The following is an 18,269-nucleotide window of genomic DNA, read 5'->3' on the forward strand; positions in this document are numbered from 1 at the left end:
GCTAATGAAAGTAATATTTTCTAAAGTCTCATGTGAAATGCCTGCTTTTATGCAACAGCTTTACTTTTGATACAGTTACTATAATTCAGAATGGCATGAATCTCAAAAACGGGAACTCTGGGTTGTGGGTGTGGCCGCGCAGGCCACTGTCGGGAAGAGTCCCTGAGGGCTGCCCTTCTATCCGTCTATCTATCAAGTGAAACAGCTCCTCTACTCAAATTCTTAAAATAGCCAGGTATGAAAGATTTGGGTACATGAAGGATGACCAAAGACTCTCTCCTCCTTCCAGAGTCTGGAAGGCTAGAACTAGCCAGAAGATGTCATCATAGAGATAATAAAATTATCTCTTAAAATTAAAATTAAATCTCTCAAAGGCTTTGTGTCATTCCGCACAACTCTGAAATTACATATTACTTGATCTCGTGTTTAAGTAAAATTGACCGCAGAATGGTACCTGCTGAGAGAACTCCGTGGTTAATTCTTGGCATGCTTAAAGGGGCCAGTTCAATCCAAAGCTGCCTATTAGGGTCATAAAGAGGGCACATACATCGCATCGCTGCTGTTGGTTTCCGTGAACTAGGGAAATAAATAATTGATTAGCAGTTAATGTGCTTTATATAGTTTCTGCTTATAATAACTATGACTACTTTCATTGCTCTAAAGAACATTTAAGACATTTTAAAAAATCCATTGCTATTATGCTCCGATACAAAAAAAAAAATACTACGAATTCCTGCTTACATGGAAATGGCTCTCCCCTTATGAGGGTTGAGATGACTCAGGCCCGGTACTCACACTCTTTCCTCCCCGCCGACAGTCACAATGCACTCGGAGTAACCCCGCGGCTTGAAGTTGGCCAGCATGGCCTCCCCCTGCTGCGGCTGGCTCAGCGGGATGTTGCTGCACTCCTTGACGATTTCGCGCACCAGCGGTTCATTCAGCATCTGTTCCCGTAAGTAGCTGGAGTCTAACCCTGAAACCCACAGGGCTGACATCACGTCCTTCATGTGCACCTGCACGGGAGGGTGGAAAGAACGGGGAGAAACGAAAGATGAAGGACGCAACACACGGTTTTCAGAACATCCCTTTTCCGACTCATGGAACCTGAAGTGATGAGCACACCATCGGTGGGCAAGTTGCAAGCGCCAGCACTGTGTGAACACGGTTTACCGCCCCTTTCCTCTCTATGTCCCGCGGCCTTGATAAACAGGACAAGTGTAACTTAAAAAACTATCAGTTCAGATTTATATTTGATGTAGCACCAAGGAGTTTCAGGCGGCTTTCTTTACACACCTTAGCCACAGGAAACCTTGGAGCTCAACTGTGGTGGCCTTATTTATTTCACGTGGCTGGATGTGCTGAGTCGAGTCACATTTTTTTTTTATAATGCTTTTTATTTATTTTTGAGAGACAGAGAGAGACCACAAGCAGGGGAGGTTCAGAGAGAGAGGGAGACACAGAATCTGAAGCAGGCTCCAGGCTCTGTGCTGACGACTAGCACAGAGCCTGACACGGGGCTCGAACCCACAAACTGTGAGATCTGACCTGAGCTGAAGCCGGATGCTTAACCGACTGAGCCACCCAGGCGCCCCGAGTCCAGTCACATTTACGGAAATGTCAGACACGGTCATAGCTTGACTCGATACGGTGAAACAGATAATGAAAACGGATCGACATTAACATCACAAGATTGAGGCGCTTGGGGGGCTCAGTCGGTTAAGTGTCTGACTTCAGCTCAGGTCACGATTTCGCAGTTCGTGGGTTTGAGACCTGCATCGGGCTCTGTGCTGACGGCTCAGAGCCTGGAGCCTGCTTCAGATTCTGGGTCTCCCTCTCTGCCCCTCCCCCACGTTTTTCTTTGCCTCTCAAAAATAAACAGTAAAAAAAAAAATTATTTTTTTAAACCTTGCAAGAATATCTAGAAAAGCCAAAGTTCAGAAGAATCCCGAGTATTCTGTAGTTCTTCAATTATTTTTGTTAAAAAATATCTAACATGTATGATATGAATTATATGCTTTTCATGATGGATCATTAAACTTGAACAGACAACAGCATTCTACACACATGAGGTGAGACTCCTTAATGAAGAGTTTTTCTTGGTTCTACAATAGTCGTTTTAGAGTATACTCTTCCGTATCCAAAGTGGCAAAAGCTTTTAAGGGATGAAGTCTGTAAGTCTTTCAACCAAAGGAGGAAGAAATGCCTCTTGTTTCCCCGGCAGCCTCGTCACTTGAAGAGGAAAGGAAGGGGCAGCTAGAGGCAGCGGTCTCCGCGAGCGGCAGCGAACTGGGACCGCTCCGATCTCCTCTCCTCATCCGCCCCCCAACGTGGGAAGTGAGCGCTCACCCCCACACCGCGCTACGGTCCCACGGCCCTGGGTGCTTCTACACCGCTACCGGGCAAGGGTTTCTACCTGCAGAGTAGCAGCCCATCATTTCTAAATAGGCCTACAGAAGTAAAAAAAATCTTTTTATTTATTGAGAGCGAGAGAGCGAGCATGTGCATGTGAGCAGGGAAGGGCAGAGAGAGAGAGAGAGAGAGAGAGAGAGAGAGAGAGAGAGAGAGAGAGAGAGAGGGAGGGAGGGAGAATTCCAAGCAGGCTCCGCACTGTCAGAGCAGAGCCTGATGCGGGACTTGAATCCACAAACCTTGAGATCGTGACCTGAGCCAAAATCAAGATTCAGATGCTCAACTGACTGAGCCACCCAGGTGCCCCACTAGCCCTACAGAATTTTCAAAATTACAGGATATTCACTAGTACCTCAGTCAACAGTTATCGAGAACAATGAACAATGCAAGTATACATTTGGAAAACTACTTTAAAACCTAACAGTTCTCAGTTTGAATGCAGTAATTGAAGCTAGCGTCCATCAACACCGGAATCACAGCTCTGGGATTTGGCCCACGCCCCCACTGTGGAACAAGTTTGGATCGGAGGCCCTTCCTTCCCAGATGCTGCTCCCAGGTCTTCCCATCTGGAACTGCAGCCCCGTGACAACTACAGGGAGCTCTCCTGCCTCGTGCTGGGTGGTGCCAATCACCCCCCACCCGTCTGCCACAGCCCTGTGCCCCCTCTCACTCCGCGGCCTCTGTCAGAGCCCCCCCATGGATTAGCCCAGAAATGGTGAACAGAAGGATGCCGAATTTCTATAATCTCCAGCATAAGCCTGAAACGCCTTTTCCCATTAAAAACAATGTACAAGAGATACCACGTTCCTTACAGATATTAATAGTTTCACTGCTGTATTATGAGGTCCGTGAGCTTTTGTGGTCAGGTCTCGAAAACAACTACTTCAATGATCCTGATGCAAAGATGTATCACAGACACCTTTTATTTCTTCAAATGTTTTAATTATTTTTGAGAGAGGGCAAGAGAGCAAGAGAGAGTGGTGGAGGGACAGGGGGAGAGGAAGACTGAGGACCCGAAGTGGGCTCTACACTGAGATCACGAACCATGAGATCATGACCGGAGCCAAAGTCCGACGCTTCACCGACTGAGCCACCCTGATGGCCCCCCCCCCAGACATCTTTTAGATCACAACTTTGTAAGTCTATCAAGTTGAAAAGGAAAGGTAACACACCTACCCTTTGGAGTAAACGAACAAATGACTGATCTAAGTTAAGTACAGAGGCAAGTCAGCCCACGTGCACGCCACAGGTACCTTTCTCAGCTCTGTATCGTGTGCTATCCATCGGATTACTGCTTCAAACACGTATCTCTCGTTGCCGACATTTAACTTCTCCAGAGAAATCACTTCTTTAAGCTTCTGTGGACTGAGTTCTAGGAATTCCTCGGTGCTGCTGACGTCCCGGAAATGGGTCTCCAGGTACTCCGTGGCCAGGTAGTGGACGTGGTGCAGGCAGTAATGAAGGGCAAAGTCTCGGATCCCGATGCAGTTCTCGGCGGCAATGCAGCCTTCTAAGAACTCACAGCACAGGGTTTTCAGATCTGTCAGCAGGAGCAGGTCTGCTGCCTGCACAACATCTTGGATTGTATCTTCGTTCAGCCGGATCTGCAAGAGGATCATCGACATTTTACATCGGAACGTACAGATCAGAAACCCAGACTGCTAACCTATCAGGCTGAACCACACGAGAGGAAGCTCCACTTGTGTAGGTCAAAGATGATCGAATGTTGGCAATGTCACAGAGTCCAGCCTAGGGCTTCTTTTCCCAGAGGAGTCTGAGGGCACCAGTGAACCCCGCACACCAGGAGCAGCACGTGGCTGACTTCCCAGCACTCCCCTTGCTTTACCGACATGAACTATTGTGACCCCTTCGCGGGCTAGCCATCCACACTGCTCACTTCTAGGCCTACGTGACTGAATGCTTGGGAGTGGACAGGTCTGCGTTCTGTGGTCAACTGAGGAGGTGTCTTTAATCACCAGCCCCGGAACCGTGGAGAATCTTGCTTCCAGATGTATCACCGTCTGTCTTTTGCCAGATGGTGTGCCAGACATGCCACTCTAGCCCCTTGGGGGCGGGGGGAAGGGCCACGCTGCCCGAGGACCGCGTGCCAAATGCCAAACATCGCGCTCGCTGTGACACAAACCCTCTGGTCTCAAAGGCACTCTCTGGAGTAAATCCCTACGGTAAGACTTCTTGTTTATCATTATGAACTTCACTTTTCCTTAACTTTCTGATGCTTCTTCCTCCCTCCACCTGACAGTTGCTACGTCCAACAGTCAGGGGACGCGAGGAAGCAAGCCTCTGAAACACTGTCACCATCACAGCAGCCCAGACTCTCCTCTCCCAAAGAACAGGTGCTTCTCCCACCCTCGGACATTTGAGGGAGGGATTCCGCGTTCCAGGACCACAAGAAGCAGTTGACACGTTGTATACCGCAGATGCAGGAAAAGAACGTATGACTGCCAATCACCCTAGAAACTGAGCAACAAAACTGCAAACAAGTGTGTGGAGCAGGCCAAACGTCAGGAAGCCTTTCCTGGTTCCGTGAAGTAGGAGATTCAGCCACAGAACAGCAGCTAGCTGTCCCCCAGTCAGATGCAGGCACGTGAAAACACCGCTGAATTCCCTTTCGCTAAGACTGGACTGACAAATCAAGAGTTTGTTATAACTTAGGCTGCAGCTATGGGTTTAAACCGTAATTCATTTAAACTGGGAACAAAACACGTAAGTCAACCTATAAATAAGGTTTCAAGATTCAAATCCAAGCCGGAAAAGGAATATGCTCTCGTTGGCTTAAAACTTATGGCTGCTGAACTGATTTTAAAAGTGAGCCGAGAGGCTGGTCCTCAGGCTGGTTTTGCGAGGCTCCTGATTTTGTGATGCTTTGGTGTTTTAAGGACCGTCCCAAAATTCATCTAAGTTCATTTATTTTTAACAATCACACACAAACCTCACATGCCCACCCCCCCCACCCCACGCAGTGCTCAGAGAAAAGAGAAGAGTGTTCAGAGAAGGTTGACTGAATGAATGTATTCAGAGAAGGTAGGCAGTGTGTCCAGAATACTTAGAAAACATGGACGAGTTGATGCTTACACACGAGGAGGAAGGAGTAAGGGAGAGAGTAGGAAAGAAGCCCTCAAAGAGTACAGATAAAACGCACGCTCACATACCTACATGTGAGATGCGCTACCTCCCTCCCGTCGGAAACCAGCCCTGGTGCCCGCCTGAGCGCCCCTCGCCCCCCCCCCGCTGCACCCCCAGCCACACAAGCAGGGACTGGGGGCTCGGGGATGGCGGCGAAAAAGAAAGAAGTCTCCTCACTCGCTCTCACACAGAGAGTAAAGGAACCTCCTTAGAACGGGTACAATGGGGACACTGGTCCCACGGAGGCCATAGGACGCAGGAATCATGAATACAGCACAGGTGCCGGTCATTAGCGTAAATCTCAACCTCTTTATTTCTACAAAGTAAGCTCCCCCCACCCAGCGAAGCTCCCACTTCCAGGCTATGGGCACAGAGTAAGACGGGAATGAAGATTTAAAAGCAAACAGCCGTGCAAGGAGCGCCCAGGTCCTTCCTCTCTCACGATGGAAGGCGGAGCCCGGAGCGGTTGAGTACAGAAAGCGGGACTCGGCTAAGAATCTACCCAGTCTGCTTTAAAGAGCAGAGGCCTGGACGCGCAGAGCTGGGTGCCATTCCCGGCAGGAGACACGCGTCCCGCGGACAATGACAGACGGAGAGGGCGGCCGCTCGGTCACAGGACGGAGGCAGGAGCGCCTCTCCTGCGTCGCGCTCCCGGCGTCTCATCATACCTGCCCACTGAAGATGTAATCCAGGATCTCTCGCATAACCATTACCGATATCCCTTCAAGTTCAATCTTATAGGTTGATCCATCATCTTTGGGAGGATTATAGTTTAACTTTGTCCTAAGAAAGGGAAAAAAATGTAAAATTTCTATGAAAGAACAGAAACAGCTACAAATGTTTATGCACTAAAACTCTACAAAGTAGATTATTTATCAGCAGATGAACCCCAGCTAGGAAATGTAGTTTCTTAACTTTAGGTTAATATATAGATATTTTCATAACTTCCAACTACAAAACACTTGTTCCAGGATTCAGAATGACTTCTTACAAACCAGAGCAGACACCCACAGAATTGGGGTCCACCTGAGCAACGGTCTCTGTCCTACTTCACCTCGGGAGCCCCAACCCCATTAGGCTTCTTCTTTTCACGTATTTAATTATTTTCAATAATGTGACAAGGACCACACAAACCTACCACCCAAAACGAAAGCGGGGACCTTGACTTCTACCTGCTGCCCCCCCTGCAGTGACTACCGTCCTAACTCCTGGGTTCGGTTTTCCTGGGCTTCTGTATTATCGCCGGACCCACGGGGCGGCTCTCCTGGGGGCTGCGGGCTGCAGCGCCCCTGTCACACAGGTGCTGAACATCTCCTCTTGTTTGTGGCCACATGTGTTTCCTCTTCTGTGAAACACACGCTAAGCTCAAGTCTCTTGTTCGGTTTTTTTTTAAAGAGTTAATTGTCTTCGTATTGGGGTGTAGGAGTTCTGTATTATATTCTTGACATTAATCCTTTGGCAGACTTCGCACTTCTGTTTAAGGCGATGAAGAACGTGAGGAATAATTTTGCATAGTGAGCACCTTTTAGGTCTTAAGAGCTGGTACCCTGCTCAACGTCTAAAAGATGTTTGTAATTTAGCAGTGAGCCTAAATTTGACTTAAGAGCCCAACCCCACCCCTGGAGGCTGGGAATGGTTGTAAAAGGCAGTTGTGAAAAGGAGGGTGAGAGATGAGCAGAAAATACACACAGGTTGGGAATAAGGAGCTGAATTCCCAGGTCCTGCCTTCACATATCTATGTGACTTCCCTCTAGGGCCCTCCCTGGCACGAGTGGAAGAGAAGTGATTTACACCTTCAAGAGTGTATGACCGAGGCTGCATCTGGACAGGGGGTGGGGGGTGGGGAGCGGATATCAGGCACATTTGAGGGTGCACCAAAAACAGAGAGCAAAGTGCTGTTTACATACTGAATGCTGAGACCATCAATCGTTTTTTCGCCTCTAATTTTGCTCTTAAAATGTTGAAAGCCAGACCTATATTTTCCAGACCCCCCCCCCCCAAAAAAAAACCTGGAGGATTTGATCAGCCCCGAAAGGAAAGGCCCAAAGATAAGGGTATATAGGTCCACCCCAAGAGCATGTGACTTCAAAATTCTGAAGGAAAATTACTTCCAACCTACATTTTTATAACCAGCCAAATGTCAGGATAGGATAGATATTTTCAGCTATACATGGTCTCAAAACAAATCATCTCCCACGTGACCTTTCTCAGTGCGCTGCTGGAAAAGATGACCCAACACACACGTGAGTACATCGAGGAGGAGGAAGGTTCCAGATGAGAAACATGACCCGACACTGGAAGGGAGCAAAGCAAAGCTGGGAATGAATGGTGCAGATGGTCTTCGGGTGGCAGCTGCATAGAGCGGAAGACGTCTCAACAGACCCCGAAGACCCCGCCAAGATGAAACTGAAGGACAGATAATGTATCTGGAGGCATGAAGAAGGTACTTAGCCTGGTTTCCTCCCCATAGTTCATGTCTGCTCTTTTCTGCCTCCATAGTTTCTACTGAACTGTTTCACTCAAAAGGTGTTTCAGGGGCACCTCAGTGGCTCAGTCAGCTAAGCGCCTGACTTTGGCTCAAGTCATGATCACGGTTAGTGAGTTTGAGCCCCACCACTGGGCTCCTTGCTGTCAACTTGGAGCCTGCTTCTGATCCTCTGCCTCCCCCTCTTTCTCAAAAATAAATAAAACATTAAAAATTTAAGAGAAAAGTAACCCATGTTCACACAAGAGCTGGAGGAGAGGGGCTGGGCTGGTGGGGATGTGGCTACCAGGAGACCATCCTTGCTGCCCCCTTCCAGTGTTCAACTGTGACTGGACTGTTGTTTTGCTCAGTTTTGATTTTTAAGTTGACTATATTTTAAGAAACAAATGGGGGGGCACCTGGGTGGGTCAGTCAGTTGAGCGTCGGTCTCTGGCTCAGGTTAGGATCTCATGGTTTGTGAGTTCGAGCCCCACAGCAGGTGCGTTGCTGTCCGTGCAGAGCCCACTTTGGGTCCTCTGTTCCCCTCTTTCTCTGCCCACCCCAGCTCGCGCTCTCTCTCAAAAAATACACATTAAAAAAAAGTTGACTACAATAGCCAAAACATGGAAAGAGCCTAAATGTCCATCACCTGATGAGTGGAATAAGAATATGTGGTATATATACACAATGGAGTACTACATGGCAATGAGAAAGAATGACATATGGCCATTTGTAGGAAAGTGGATGGACCTCGACGGTGTCATGCTAAGCGAAATAAGTCAGGCAGAGAAGGACAGATACCATATGTTTGCACTCATAGGTCTAACAGGAGAACAGGAGAAACCTAATGGAGGACCATGGGGAGGGGAAAGGGGAAAGAGAGTTGGGGAGAGAGAGGGACGTAAAACTTGAGAGACTATTGAATACTGAAAATGAACTGAGGGTTGAAGGGAAAGGGGGAGGGGGGAAAAGAGGTGGTGGTGATGGAGGAGGGCACTTGTGGGGAAGAGCACTGGGTGTTGTATGGAAACCAATTTGACAATAAACTATTTAAAAAAAAGTTGACTATACTGTCTTATGTTTACACAGTGAAGAAGGATCCCTTTTAAAGAGCACAATGTGGCAGTGAGAAGTGGCTAGGAGGACAGAGAAAAGATTCCTGTAGATTAGAGCGCTGACCATTTCAGACTTTTTTCAAATCGGTTTCTTTTCAAAGCCCATGGAAAACAAATCACTATCGAAGTCTCTAAATATCTGAAGGTTAAATGACAAAACTTTCATTATGGTCTCAGTTTTGATCCCTACACCTGCCGCATGTCCTCCCATCCTGCCTCTGGTCTCTCCTGGTGCCATGGGTGCACATTCACTTCCTTCCTGTCTCGTAAAGACTGCAACAAATGCCAGTTCTACACAAAGTCCTTCGTCGCACTTGTCCTGCATAGGCTGCACCCCCACCCTCACCTCCACGCAGGTAAAAATAATTTCTCCTGCTAGAAATTTCCCAAGGACTTTATATTAGGGTTCATCAAGTTCGGTTTTTATTGCGGTATTTAAGTACATGCCCCATTTCCCCTCTCCTCTGTTTAACCGTAAGTCCTTGAGGCCAGGGCCCTCTTCGTCACTGTAGCCCTACAATGTAGCCCACAGGTTCGCTAAGAATAGATGTTCAACAATTGTTTGTAGAGTACGCGTTTTAATTGATAGTGGTCTTCACAGGAGACCTCCTTCCTGGGTGATGTCAGGTGCGGCGAGGCGGGACGAGAAGCAGCATGAGGAAGGCCTCTGAATGACTTCACCTGTCCACCGCTCACAGGCCTGAAGCACACGGCTGCAGAAGCCTCAGTGTTCCTAAGAGCCACCCAGGGGTCTTGATTCAGAAGCTCTTTGTGGGGCCTGAGTTTTTGCATTTGTAACAAGGTCTCAGGCGATGCGGATGCTGCTGGTCCCCAGACTCCTCCGAGCGGCAAATTGATGCCTACCCAGTTCCCCAGGGTGAGTGTGGCACAACCTGGATGAATATTTTTGTAAAACAGAAATATAATGGGGAGGGACACCTGGGCAGCTCAGTCGGCTAAGTGTCCACCTTTGTCTCAGGTCATGATCTTGCGGTTCGTGAGTTTGAGCCCCGCGTTGGGCTCTGTGCTGACAGCTTAGAGCCTGCTTCAGATCCTATCTCCCTCTCTCTGCCCTTTCCCTGCTTGTGCTCTCTCTCTTTCAAAAACAAACAAACATTAAAAAGAAAAAGTATAATGGGGATATAATGAACCACATGGCAACTAGTTAATTTACTGCATACTTGAAAGTTGCTAAAAGAGTAGATCTTAAAAGTTCTCATCACAAGAAAAACATGTGTAATTATGTATGGTGACAGGTGTTAACAAGATTTACTGTGGCAATCATTTTGCAATGTATATAAGTATCAAATCATTCAGTTGTACACCAAAAGCTAATATAATGTCAATTATACCTCAATTAAAACACGAATTATTTTTTTTAATTGAATAAAAAAGATACATAAAAAAATGCAGGCCCCAATTATCTTATCATCAGATTCAACGGACATACAATTACTCTGTCAAATGTGACAAGTTTCTAAATTCCGGCCCTCCACGCGTGCACCTGTGTCACGGCGGGGAACAGTCACAGACCATCACCGGCCTGCAGGTGAGGTCCTAGTGGACTGGGAGGCCACCCGCCTGTCAGGAACACAAATGAAAGCTGGTCTCGAGTCTCTTCCAGTCCTAGCTGGTAGGAGTCACTCAAATCTATTTTGAAATAGTCTTGCCTCAGAGCCTACCATCATTCTGTTCTTTTTCTCTCATTTTTTGGAGAGCTGCCATCCCTTTCCAACTCAGTAACCTCAAACGTCTTATTCTCCCTCTCTCTCTCTCTCTCTTTTTTTTTCTTTTTACCTTTATTTATTTTGAGAGAGACAGAGACAGCATAAGTGGAGAAGGGACAGAGAGAGGGAGAAGGGATGGGGGAGAGAGAATCCCAAGCAGGCTCCGCTGTCAGCACGGAGCCGGATGCGGGGCTGAAACCCACAAAACCATGAGATCATGACTGGAACCAAAACCAAGAGTCAGACGCGTAACCGACTGAGCCTCCCAGGTGTCCCGCTCCCTCTTTTTTTGTCTTCATTTTTTTCTGACTCCCCAGCTAAGTCTCTTAATCGCTTTGGTTTTTGTTCCATTCTGTCTTATATCTATTTCCTTCAGTAAATACCTTAATTTGTACAAAACCCACCAATTAACTATCTTTCTCACTCTCCAAACCAACACATTTTCTCCCTAGCTTTCCCCTTTTGATCTAGAATTTTCTTGTCTTGCACACACCATTTCTCTTTTCTCTGCCACAGACAACTGATAAGTCAGTGAACTGGACTGAAAGCGTTAGGACTTAAAAAAAAAAAAAGCTAACCCAAAGTGTTCATAACTGAGTTCTGTTTTGAAAGCTCATAAAACAACAACAACAACAACAACAACAACAACAACAGGAGGTAAATCAACTGTTCTTTTCTATGTTCTTCATCTTCGCCCTAGGAAGCTATGGGGTCCGATGTAAACTTACTGGAAGTCACAATAGCCTTGGTTTTATTCTGATGTGATGTCAATTTACAAACTCTCTCCTGGAAAATGCAATAGCCTTAACACATCACTTTGGAGAATTTCGTCACACTCTGAAACAACTAGAAATAATTGGGCCTCGGGTGTTCAGATATAAATATCCATGCCTGTCACATTCTTCCCCAGTTTTATTTCTAGGGCAAGACATTTCCCCTCTGCTCCTGTTTTCTCGTTTGTAAAAAGCAGAGGTTAGATAAGGTGACCTGGGGGCTCTCCTGCCCCAAACGTTTCTGGACAAAGCTGCTGCAACAGGCCATCGAGTCAGTGCAGACACGCAGCTGTGGGGCGCCCCGTGGAGCCCCACAACCCAGCCAGCGAGCTGCGGTTTACGACGTGCCTTCTGCGCGCTGTGCCACGCAAGTTTATTTTTCCTCTGGGTGAGCATTTATTTTCCATCCTATTGAGGTGAACAGGTGTGAAACAAAATCAATTTTTCTTTCTTTTTCCCTTGACAACACTGAAGAGAGACTTTGTAAGGAAATAGTTGTTGGCTACTGGCTAAGAAGCTGGTGTAATAGTTCTGTTCTCACCGGCCGCCAACTGCTCAGAAAGTTCAGGGTGTCTAATGCCCAGGTGACCAGGCCTGGTCCTCCTCTTCAAAGAGCCCCTCAGAAATCATTGGAATGGGATCTGATGTAACAGGAATAGAGGACAAGTCTAAAAGCAAAGAAATGTACTCAAATAGAATGCAAGAGAATGTAATGTTTAAGGCAAGATTTACAGAAATTCTGGGGTGATTCACGGGCATTACTCACATGGTTTTAAATGATTCATGTCACGTTACATTGTGCAGGTGACGGCAACAGGCGCTTTGAGATACGTGTGGAGGGGCTTAGGCTCCCCATTTCACTTGCCCTCTTGTGCCAGGCTAATTTATTTATTTACCAGCGAGAGGTCAGGGTAGATCCATCGACTGTAACAAACGTACCACTGTGGTGGGGGCGTCGACAACGGGAGAAGCTGTGCGCGTGGGGAAGCGGGAGCACACAGGACACCCCATACCTTCCTTCCAATTTTGCCAGGAACCTTACTGCTCTAAAAAGTAAAGTCTATTTTAAAAATGTATTGTTTAAGTCCCATTTCAACTTAATGAAATGCAAGTTTGCAGGTCAGATTTCCATCAACAGATGGCATCCTGCTTTCCTACAGGGGGGAAACCGGAGCCTGTCCTTCTCACCACCCTGCCACCCAAGAACGCCATCCGTGAGAGAAAAGCATTTACATGGCGCCTGAGACAGGAGCAAGGGTCCCGGTGGGAGGCCCAAGAAGCCCCCAGCCGCATGGTGGGAGAGGAAGCAGGTGCCCCCGGCCTCTGGGTGAGCCCCCGCCCACAGCACCGGCACTGGCACGGGCTAACGAGCTGGTCACCTCCGCGCTCTCCCTCCAGGGCCTGAGTCCGGGGGCGGATCGGGCAGGCGGTGCCGCAGGCCGCAGCCAGGGAGTGCCCCCAGCCCAAGCCCGCACAGCAAGGGCGCAGACCAGACCAGAAGGCGGTGGGGCCTCACTCCTCCCACAAGCTGGCAGGACAGCAGCGGGGCACAGGCTGACCGAGGCTCTGCACTGTTTCTCCTCCTTCATTACTTCCTCTAACCTCCCTCCACTCCCTTCTCTCGGCCTCCAGCTCTCCTTACCTAGATGGAGCACTCCGGGCACTTGCTTCCCACCAAAACCTCCCTCCACACACAGATCCTGCAGTGACTCATAATTTGAATGGGTTATAAGAGCAGCTCCTGAACCTGGCTTCCCAGAATCTTCTGGCAAGCTCTTCTAGAAAAACAGATCCCTGGGTCCCATCCCAGAGCAACTGAGTCAGATCCAAGACTATACATTCAAAAAGTCCCTCAGCTGACTGTGACACGTCCCTCCTGCCTGGAGTGTTCCCTCCACTCCCCAACTCCCCAGGCACATGGTTTAGAACCTCATTCACTTCAGGTCTCTGCTCCAAAGAGCAGGTACCACACTCTCGAAATGACACCACTCCTCCCTTCCCTGGTTTATTTCTGCAGAGAATTCAGCGTCATCTCATGAACCGCATGGGTCTCACATCTAGATCCATGACAACAGGGACTCCATCTTATCTTCCGCTCTACCCCCTTACCTCATCAAGTGCCTGGTACTGAACGGGCACCTGACACAGCAGCACATGGGCAGCCTGGGTAGAAACAGCATTACTGACCAGCCGAACAGTTGTGAGCTGTTCTGCACGGCATCCGGCTGGCTCGTCCACACTGAGGGGAGCACCCTATACACTGTGTGCTGTAGTCAGTGACTCAGGAAGCCGGTGTTCCACTATGGCAGAGGCTACCCGAATGCCCACGGTGCCCTCACCTGCCCGTGAGCTCAGGCCACCTGCACGCTGGACTCTGTGGTCGCCTGTGTGGGAGGTCTGTGGTCTGTGAACAGACTCGACCATGGCCACTGGCCCCCCTTACTCTGCTCACCTCCGCCAGGGACCTGCATGGATGAATGCAGAGACTGGGAAAGGTTTCCAGAAAACCAAGGGTTTACTGTTCAGGTGTCACCCGCCAATCAGCCCCACAGCACTGACGATGAAACAACCCTTCATGCTAGAAGATGCAGGAACAAGTCTAGAGAGGTCCTGGCCACAGTGCTATCAAAGTCACCTCCCTGCCCCCTACCGCTGCCCGTGGCACACAAGGAGTCACAAAAACGTCTTCCATTCTCCTTCCGACAGCACATCATCCACTCTGCAGATGAAATACAGTGTTCCTATTGAGATCTGCTCTGAGTAACCAATTACATCAATATCTGGAAGAGATACGAGAACAGAAAGGGTATGCCTTTGGTCATGTGACCTGAACAAAGGAAAAATGTATCTGAAGGAAGATAATGTTTTTGGAAAAGAGAACACAAAGTGGAAGCTTCAGCAGGAAGGGGTGGGGCCACTACAGGGACTGTGGACACGCACAGCTACAAGTGACATCACTCACACCTGCACAAGCACGGCGACCCCTAGCGGGAGAGACGTGAAGTGTGACCAACCCAATAAAAACTGTAGTGCGAGGCCAGCGTGGTTGCTGAGCCCTCTGCTGTTCCAGGCACAGAACAAGCCCTAGGTATGGATTCAGAAATCAGATCTCAACCAGCTGGCGGGCCCTGCTCTCGAGGAACTGACAAACCATTACCTCTAACCATGGGCTTCAGGTCAGTAAAATGAAATGTTACAGTCATTTAGTTCTAGGAGTCTGAAGCCTCTAGCATTACATCCCACAGTACACCTCTCTCCCAACCTGCTGGACGCCTGCTCTTCCCCAGGTTGACCCCATCTTAGGATGTGGTGTTATTTATGCAGCTGTGTAAGCCAGAGAGTCAGGAGTCTAACTAATAAATAACAGATGGAGTGACTAAGCCACAAAGCACAAGTGGACACGAAAGTGAGTGAGCAAAAGTTGATGAGACATGGAATACTTCCATGTCTCAAAGTATCGCCCCGTAGTTGGCTTATTAACTACACAGAAACAGTGGACACCATCTTTAACCACCTGATCCAACCATCATTAGCCCTGTGAGGACAAACCAACACTATGGGGCCCTCCTGGACGCCTGGAGGACACTGTAGACACCTGTGGTATTCCTGTCACAAATGCAATAGCCTCAATCTAACTGTAATAAATCAAACAAACCCAAGGGAGGGACAGTCTACCAATAACAGAAGATACCCACCCCAAGTGCCAAGGCCAAGAGAGCTAAGGGGAGACTGAGGAACTGTCACAGGAGGGACACAGGAGGAGACCAAGGGGACATCGTAGTACTACTTTGTAGGTACTGCGGAGCAGGCGCTGTGCTGAGTACAAGGGAGGCAGAAAGTCAGCTCTTTGGGAGAGGGAGGGGTCACCTGCCCCGGGCCGCAGCTGAGCGCTTTCCCCTGAGAAGGGGGACGGTAAAGGCAGTGACGTACGCACTGTCCAGTCAGTGAACGACAGGGCAGGTAGCTCCGCGAGGCTGGAGCGCGGAGCAGAAGCACCGCAGGCACAGAGCCCAGCCGGCTCCCGGAGGGCCTGCGCACACGGGAGCACGCGCTCGCACACACACACACAGACGTGCGGGCCTCACCCCGAGGGAAATGGAGCTGCACATGAGTTGTTTTTAATTTTGAAATTTTTTTATTAAAAAAACTTTTAGATCTGTATTTATAATGTTTGTTTATTTTGAGGCTGGGGAGGGGCAGAGAAAGAGAGAGAATCCCAAGCAGGCTCCACACTCAGTGCAGAGCCAGACGTGGGGCTTGATCTCATAACCCTGGGGTTGTGACCTGAGCCGAAACCAGGCGTCCGACGGTCAACCTACCGAGCCACCCAGGTGCCCCAAATCTTTTTATTTTAAAATAATTTTAGACTTTAAGTACTTGTAGTTATTTTGTACAATGTCCCTCAACTTGGGTTTAATTTCTTATGACTAGAGTGAGGCTGTGTATTTTGGGCGGGAATCTACAGACGTGATGCCACACTGGACACTGCGTCATGATGCTGATGTGTAGGACTTGAACCTTGGCCCTCGCCTAAGACAGTGTCTCCTGGGTTTCTCCACTATGAAGTTAAAGTCACTGTTTATCCTCTGTTATTAGTACATCTAACAGAGGACATAATTGAGATTATACAAATATCCTTTTTTCTCCTCAAACTCCTGCCCACTAATTTTAGTACCCACTGGTGGATCTTGCCTTTAACAATTAGTACAGTATTCAAACTATGATTTTCTATTTAAAAAAATTTTTTTAATGTTTATTTACTTTTGAGAGAGAGAGAGAATGCAAGCACACAAGCAGGGGAGGGGCAGAGAGACAGGGGGACACAGAATCCAAAACAGGCTCCAGTCCAGGCTCTGAGCTGTCAGCACAGAGTCTGATGTGGGACTTGAACTCACTCACTGTGAGATGACCTGAGCTGAAGTTGGACGCTTAACCGACTGAGCCACCCAGCCTCATGACTTTCTAGTCTCTTATTCTGCCTACATTTATTAATGCAAATTCTTCTGTAAGAAAGAGCTGTTTCTTCTCTCCATTTATTTACTCATCCACTCATTTATTCACTCATGCCTACACACATGGATGTTTCTTCGATTCTACAGCTTTTATCCCAGTGTTACTGATACTCATTTCCTTGCTCAAAGTGCCACAGCCTTGGCCACGGAGACTTCGTCTCCACCGTCCTTAGAGCACCTCCTTACTTTCTGGCACAAATACTCTAGGCTCCGAATGTATTTTCCCTGCTCCTGCTCCAGTACCTGAACCAACTACATCTCAGAAGACATTGGTTTTAAGCCCTGTGTAATGACTTACATTCTAGAAGCATCGCTGTTAGACAGTAGTGTGGAAGACTGATGGGGACAGAGCACAGAGCCTGGCAGACCAGTTCTGTCACCATTTGGAACTACTAACAGCCGGCGGTGAGCAGCAGTGATGGAGGAGAGGACAGGGCTGCAGGGCTCTAAGAGTCAAAACGATGGGCTGCGGCATCACTCAGGGGCGGAGGGAGAGGGAGGGGCCCAAGGTTTGCCCAGCGAAGGGGAGGACCACCCACCGGGAGATGGCCTGGCGCTCAGGGGAGAGGCGGCATCTCTGGAGTAGATGATGGTGTGGGAGCGCGGACGGGCAGACAGAGACCTGGGCCACATCGCCTGCTCCCGCACACGGACAGACGGAGAAGGCAGTCAGCAAAGCTGACTGCCGTGAAACGGACAAGAGGCGTCACAGAAGCCTGGAGGGAGTGGGTGTCCAGAGAACGACCAAGAGTCACACAGCAGGCAGGCCAAGTCAGGCAAACTTTTCGAGGTTTTCGCTATTTTGGCAATTCTATTTTAGCAATTAAAAAAAATTATGTTTATTTTTGAGAGAGAGAGAGAGAGAGAGAGAGAGAGAGAGAGAGAGAGAAACGAGTGGGGGAGGGGCAGAGAGAGGGAGACACAGACTCCGAAGCAGGCTCCAGGCTCTGAGCCGTCAGCACAAATCCTGATGTGACGCCAGAACACACAAACCGTGAGATCATGACCTGAGCCAAAGTTGGAAGCTTAACCGACTGAGCCACCCAGGTGCCCTGTAGCAATTTTAAAAGAACAGTTTTAATGGAGTGATAAGATAGGAGCAGAGGGAAGGAAAAAAGGAGGGAAGGCCATGGACAAGATAAATAGAGACTGTTGTTTGAAGGATTAGGTGGTTGGTAACAAGAGGATGCAGAGAGGCAGTCACTGGACATTTGCACGTCTCTCGTGTGTCAGGCAGTGGAGGCGACGCAAGCATGTCTCTGTGCTGAGGAAAAGGAGCCAGAAGAGAAGGGACAAAATAAGAACTATGGAAGGAGCAGACAGGCAACACAACAACACCGGAGCAGGAAGAGAGGACAGGAGGGCGGGCCCGGGAGAAGCGGCCGACCGTGATTTCTGTTCCACACGAGGCGGGCCTACAAATCATCACAGCCTGATGTAAACAGCTTTCCAGACGCTCTTCAGAGTTAGGGTTTCCAGGTCCAAAGTCTAAAAATGTTAATACTCCAGGATCAACGTCAACAAAAACTGCATCCTACAGCCTATTTCTGTACGTCCTTTGAGTTACAAGTAGTTTTTATATTTTTCAAAGGTTGTTAAAACAGAAACAAAGAACATGTGACAGA

At 48.5% G+C, this 18,269-nt stretch overlaps 1 protein-coding gene across 1 annotated transcript in view; it reads right to left on the bottom strand.

The window, feature by feature from the left end:
* Window positions 1–17,277, bottom strand: part of GAN (gigaxonin) — a 33,789-nt gene extending 16,512 nt beyond the window's left edge. The window contains exons 1-5 of the mRNA XM_029926146.1: window positions 17,184–17,277; window positions 6,222–6,364; window positions 3,663–4,013; window positions 796–1,013; window positions 455–576 (exon numbers count right to left, since the gene is read on the bottom strand). Coding sequence (XP_029782006.1) covers window positions 455–576; window positions 796–1,013; window positions 3,663–4,013; window positions 6,222–6,364; window positions 17,184–17,277 — 928 coding nt within the window. The remainder of the gene's footprint in view (window positions 1–454; window positions 577–795; window positions 1,014–3,662; window positions 4,014–6,221; window positions 6,365–17,183) is intronic.
* Window positions 17,278–18,269: the final 992 nt, after the last annotated feature.

The sequence above is a fragment of the Suricata suricatta genome, chromosome 16, assembly GCF_006229205.1.
Source record: "Suricata suricatta isolate VVHF042 chromosome 16, meerkat_22Aug2017_6uvM2_HiC, whole genome shotgun sequence".
NCBI lineage: Eukaryota > Metazoa > Chordata > Mammalia > Carnivora > Herpestidae > Suricata > Suricata suricatta.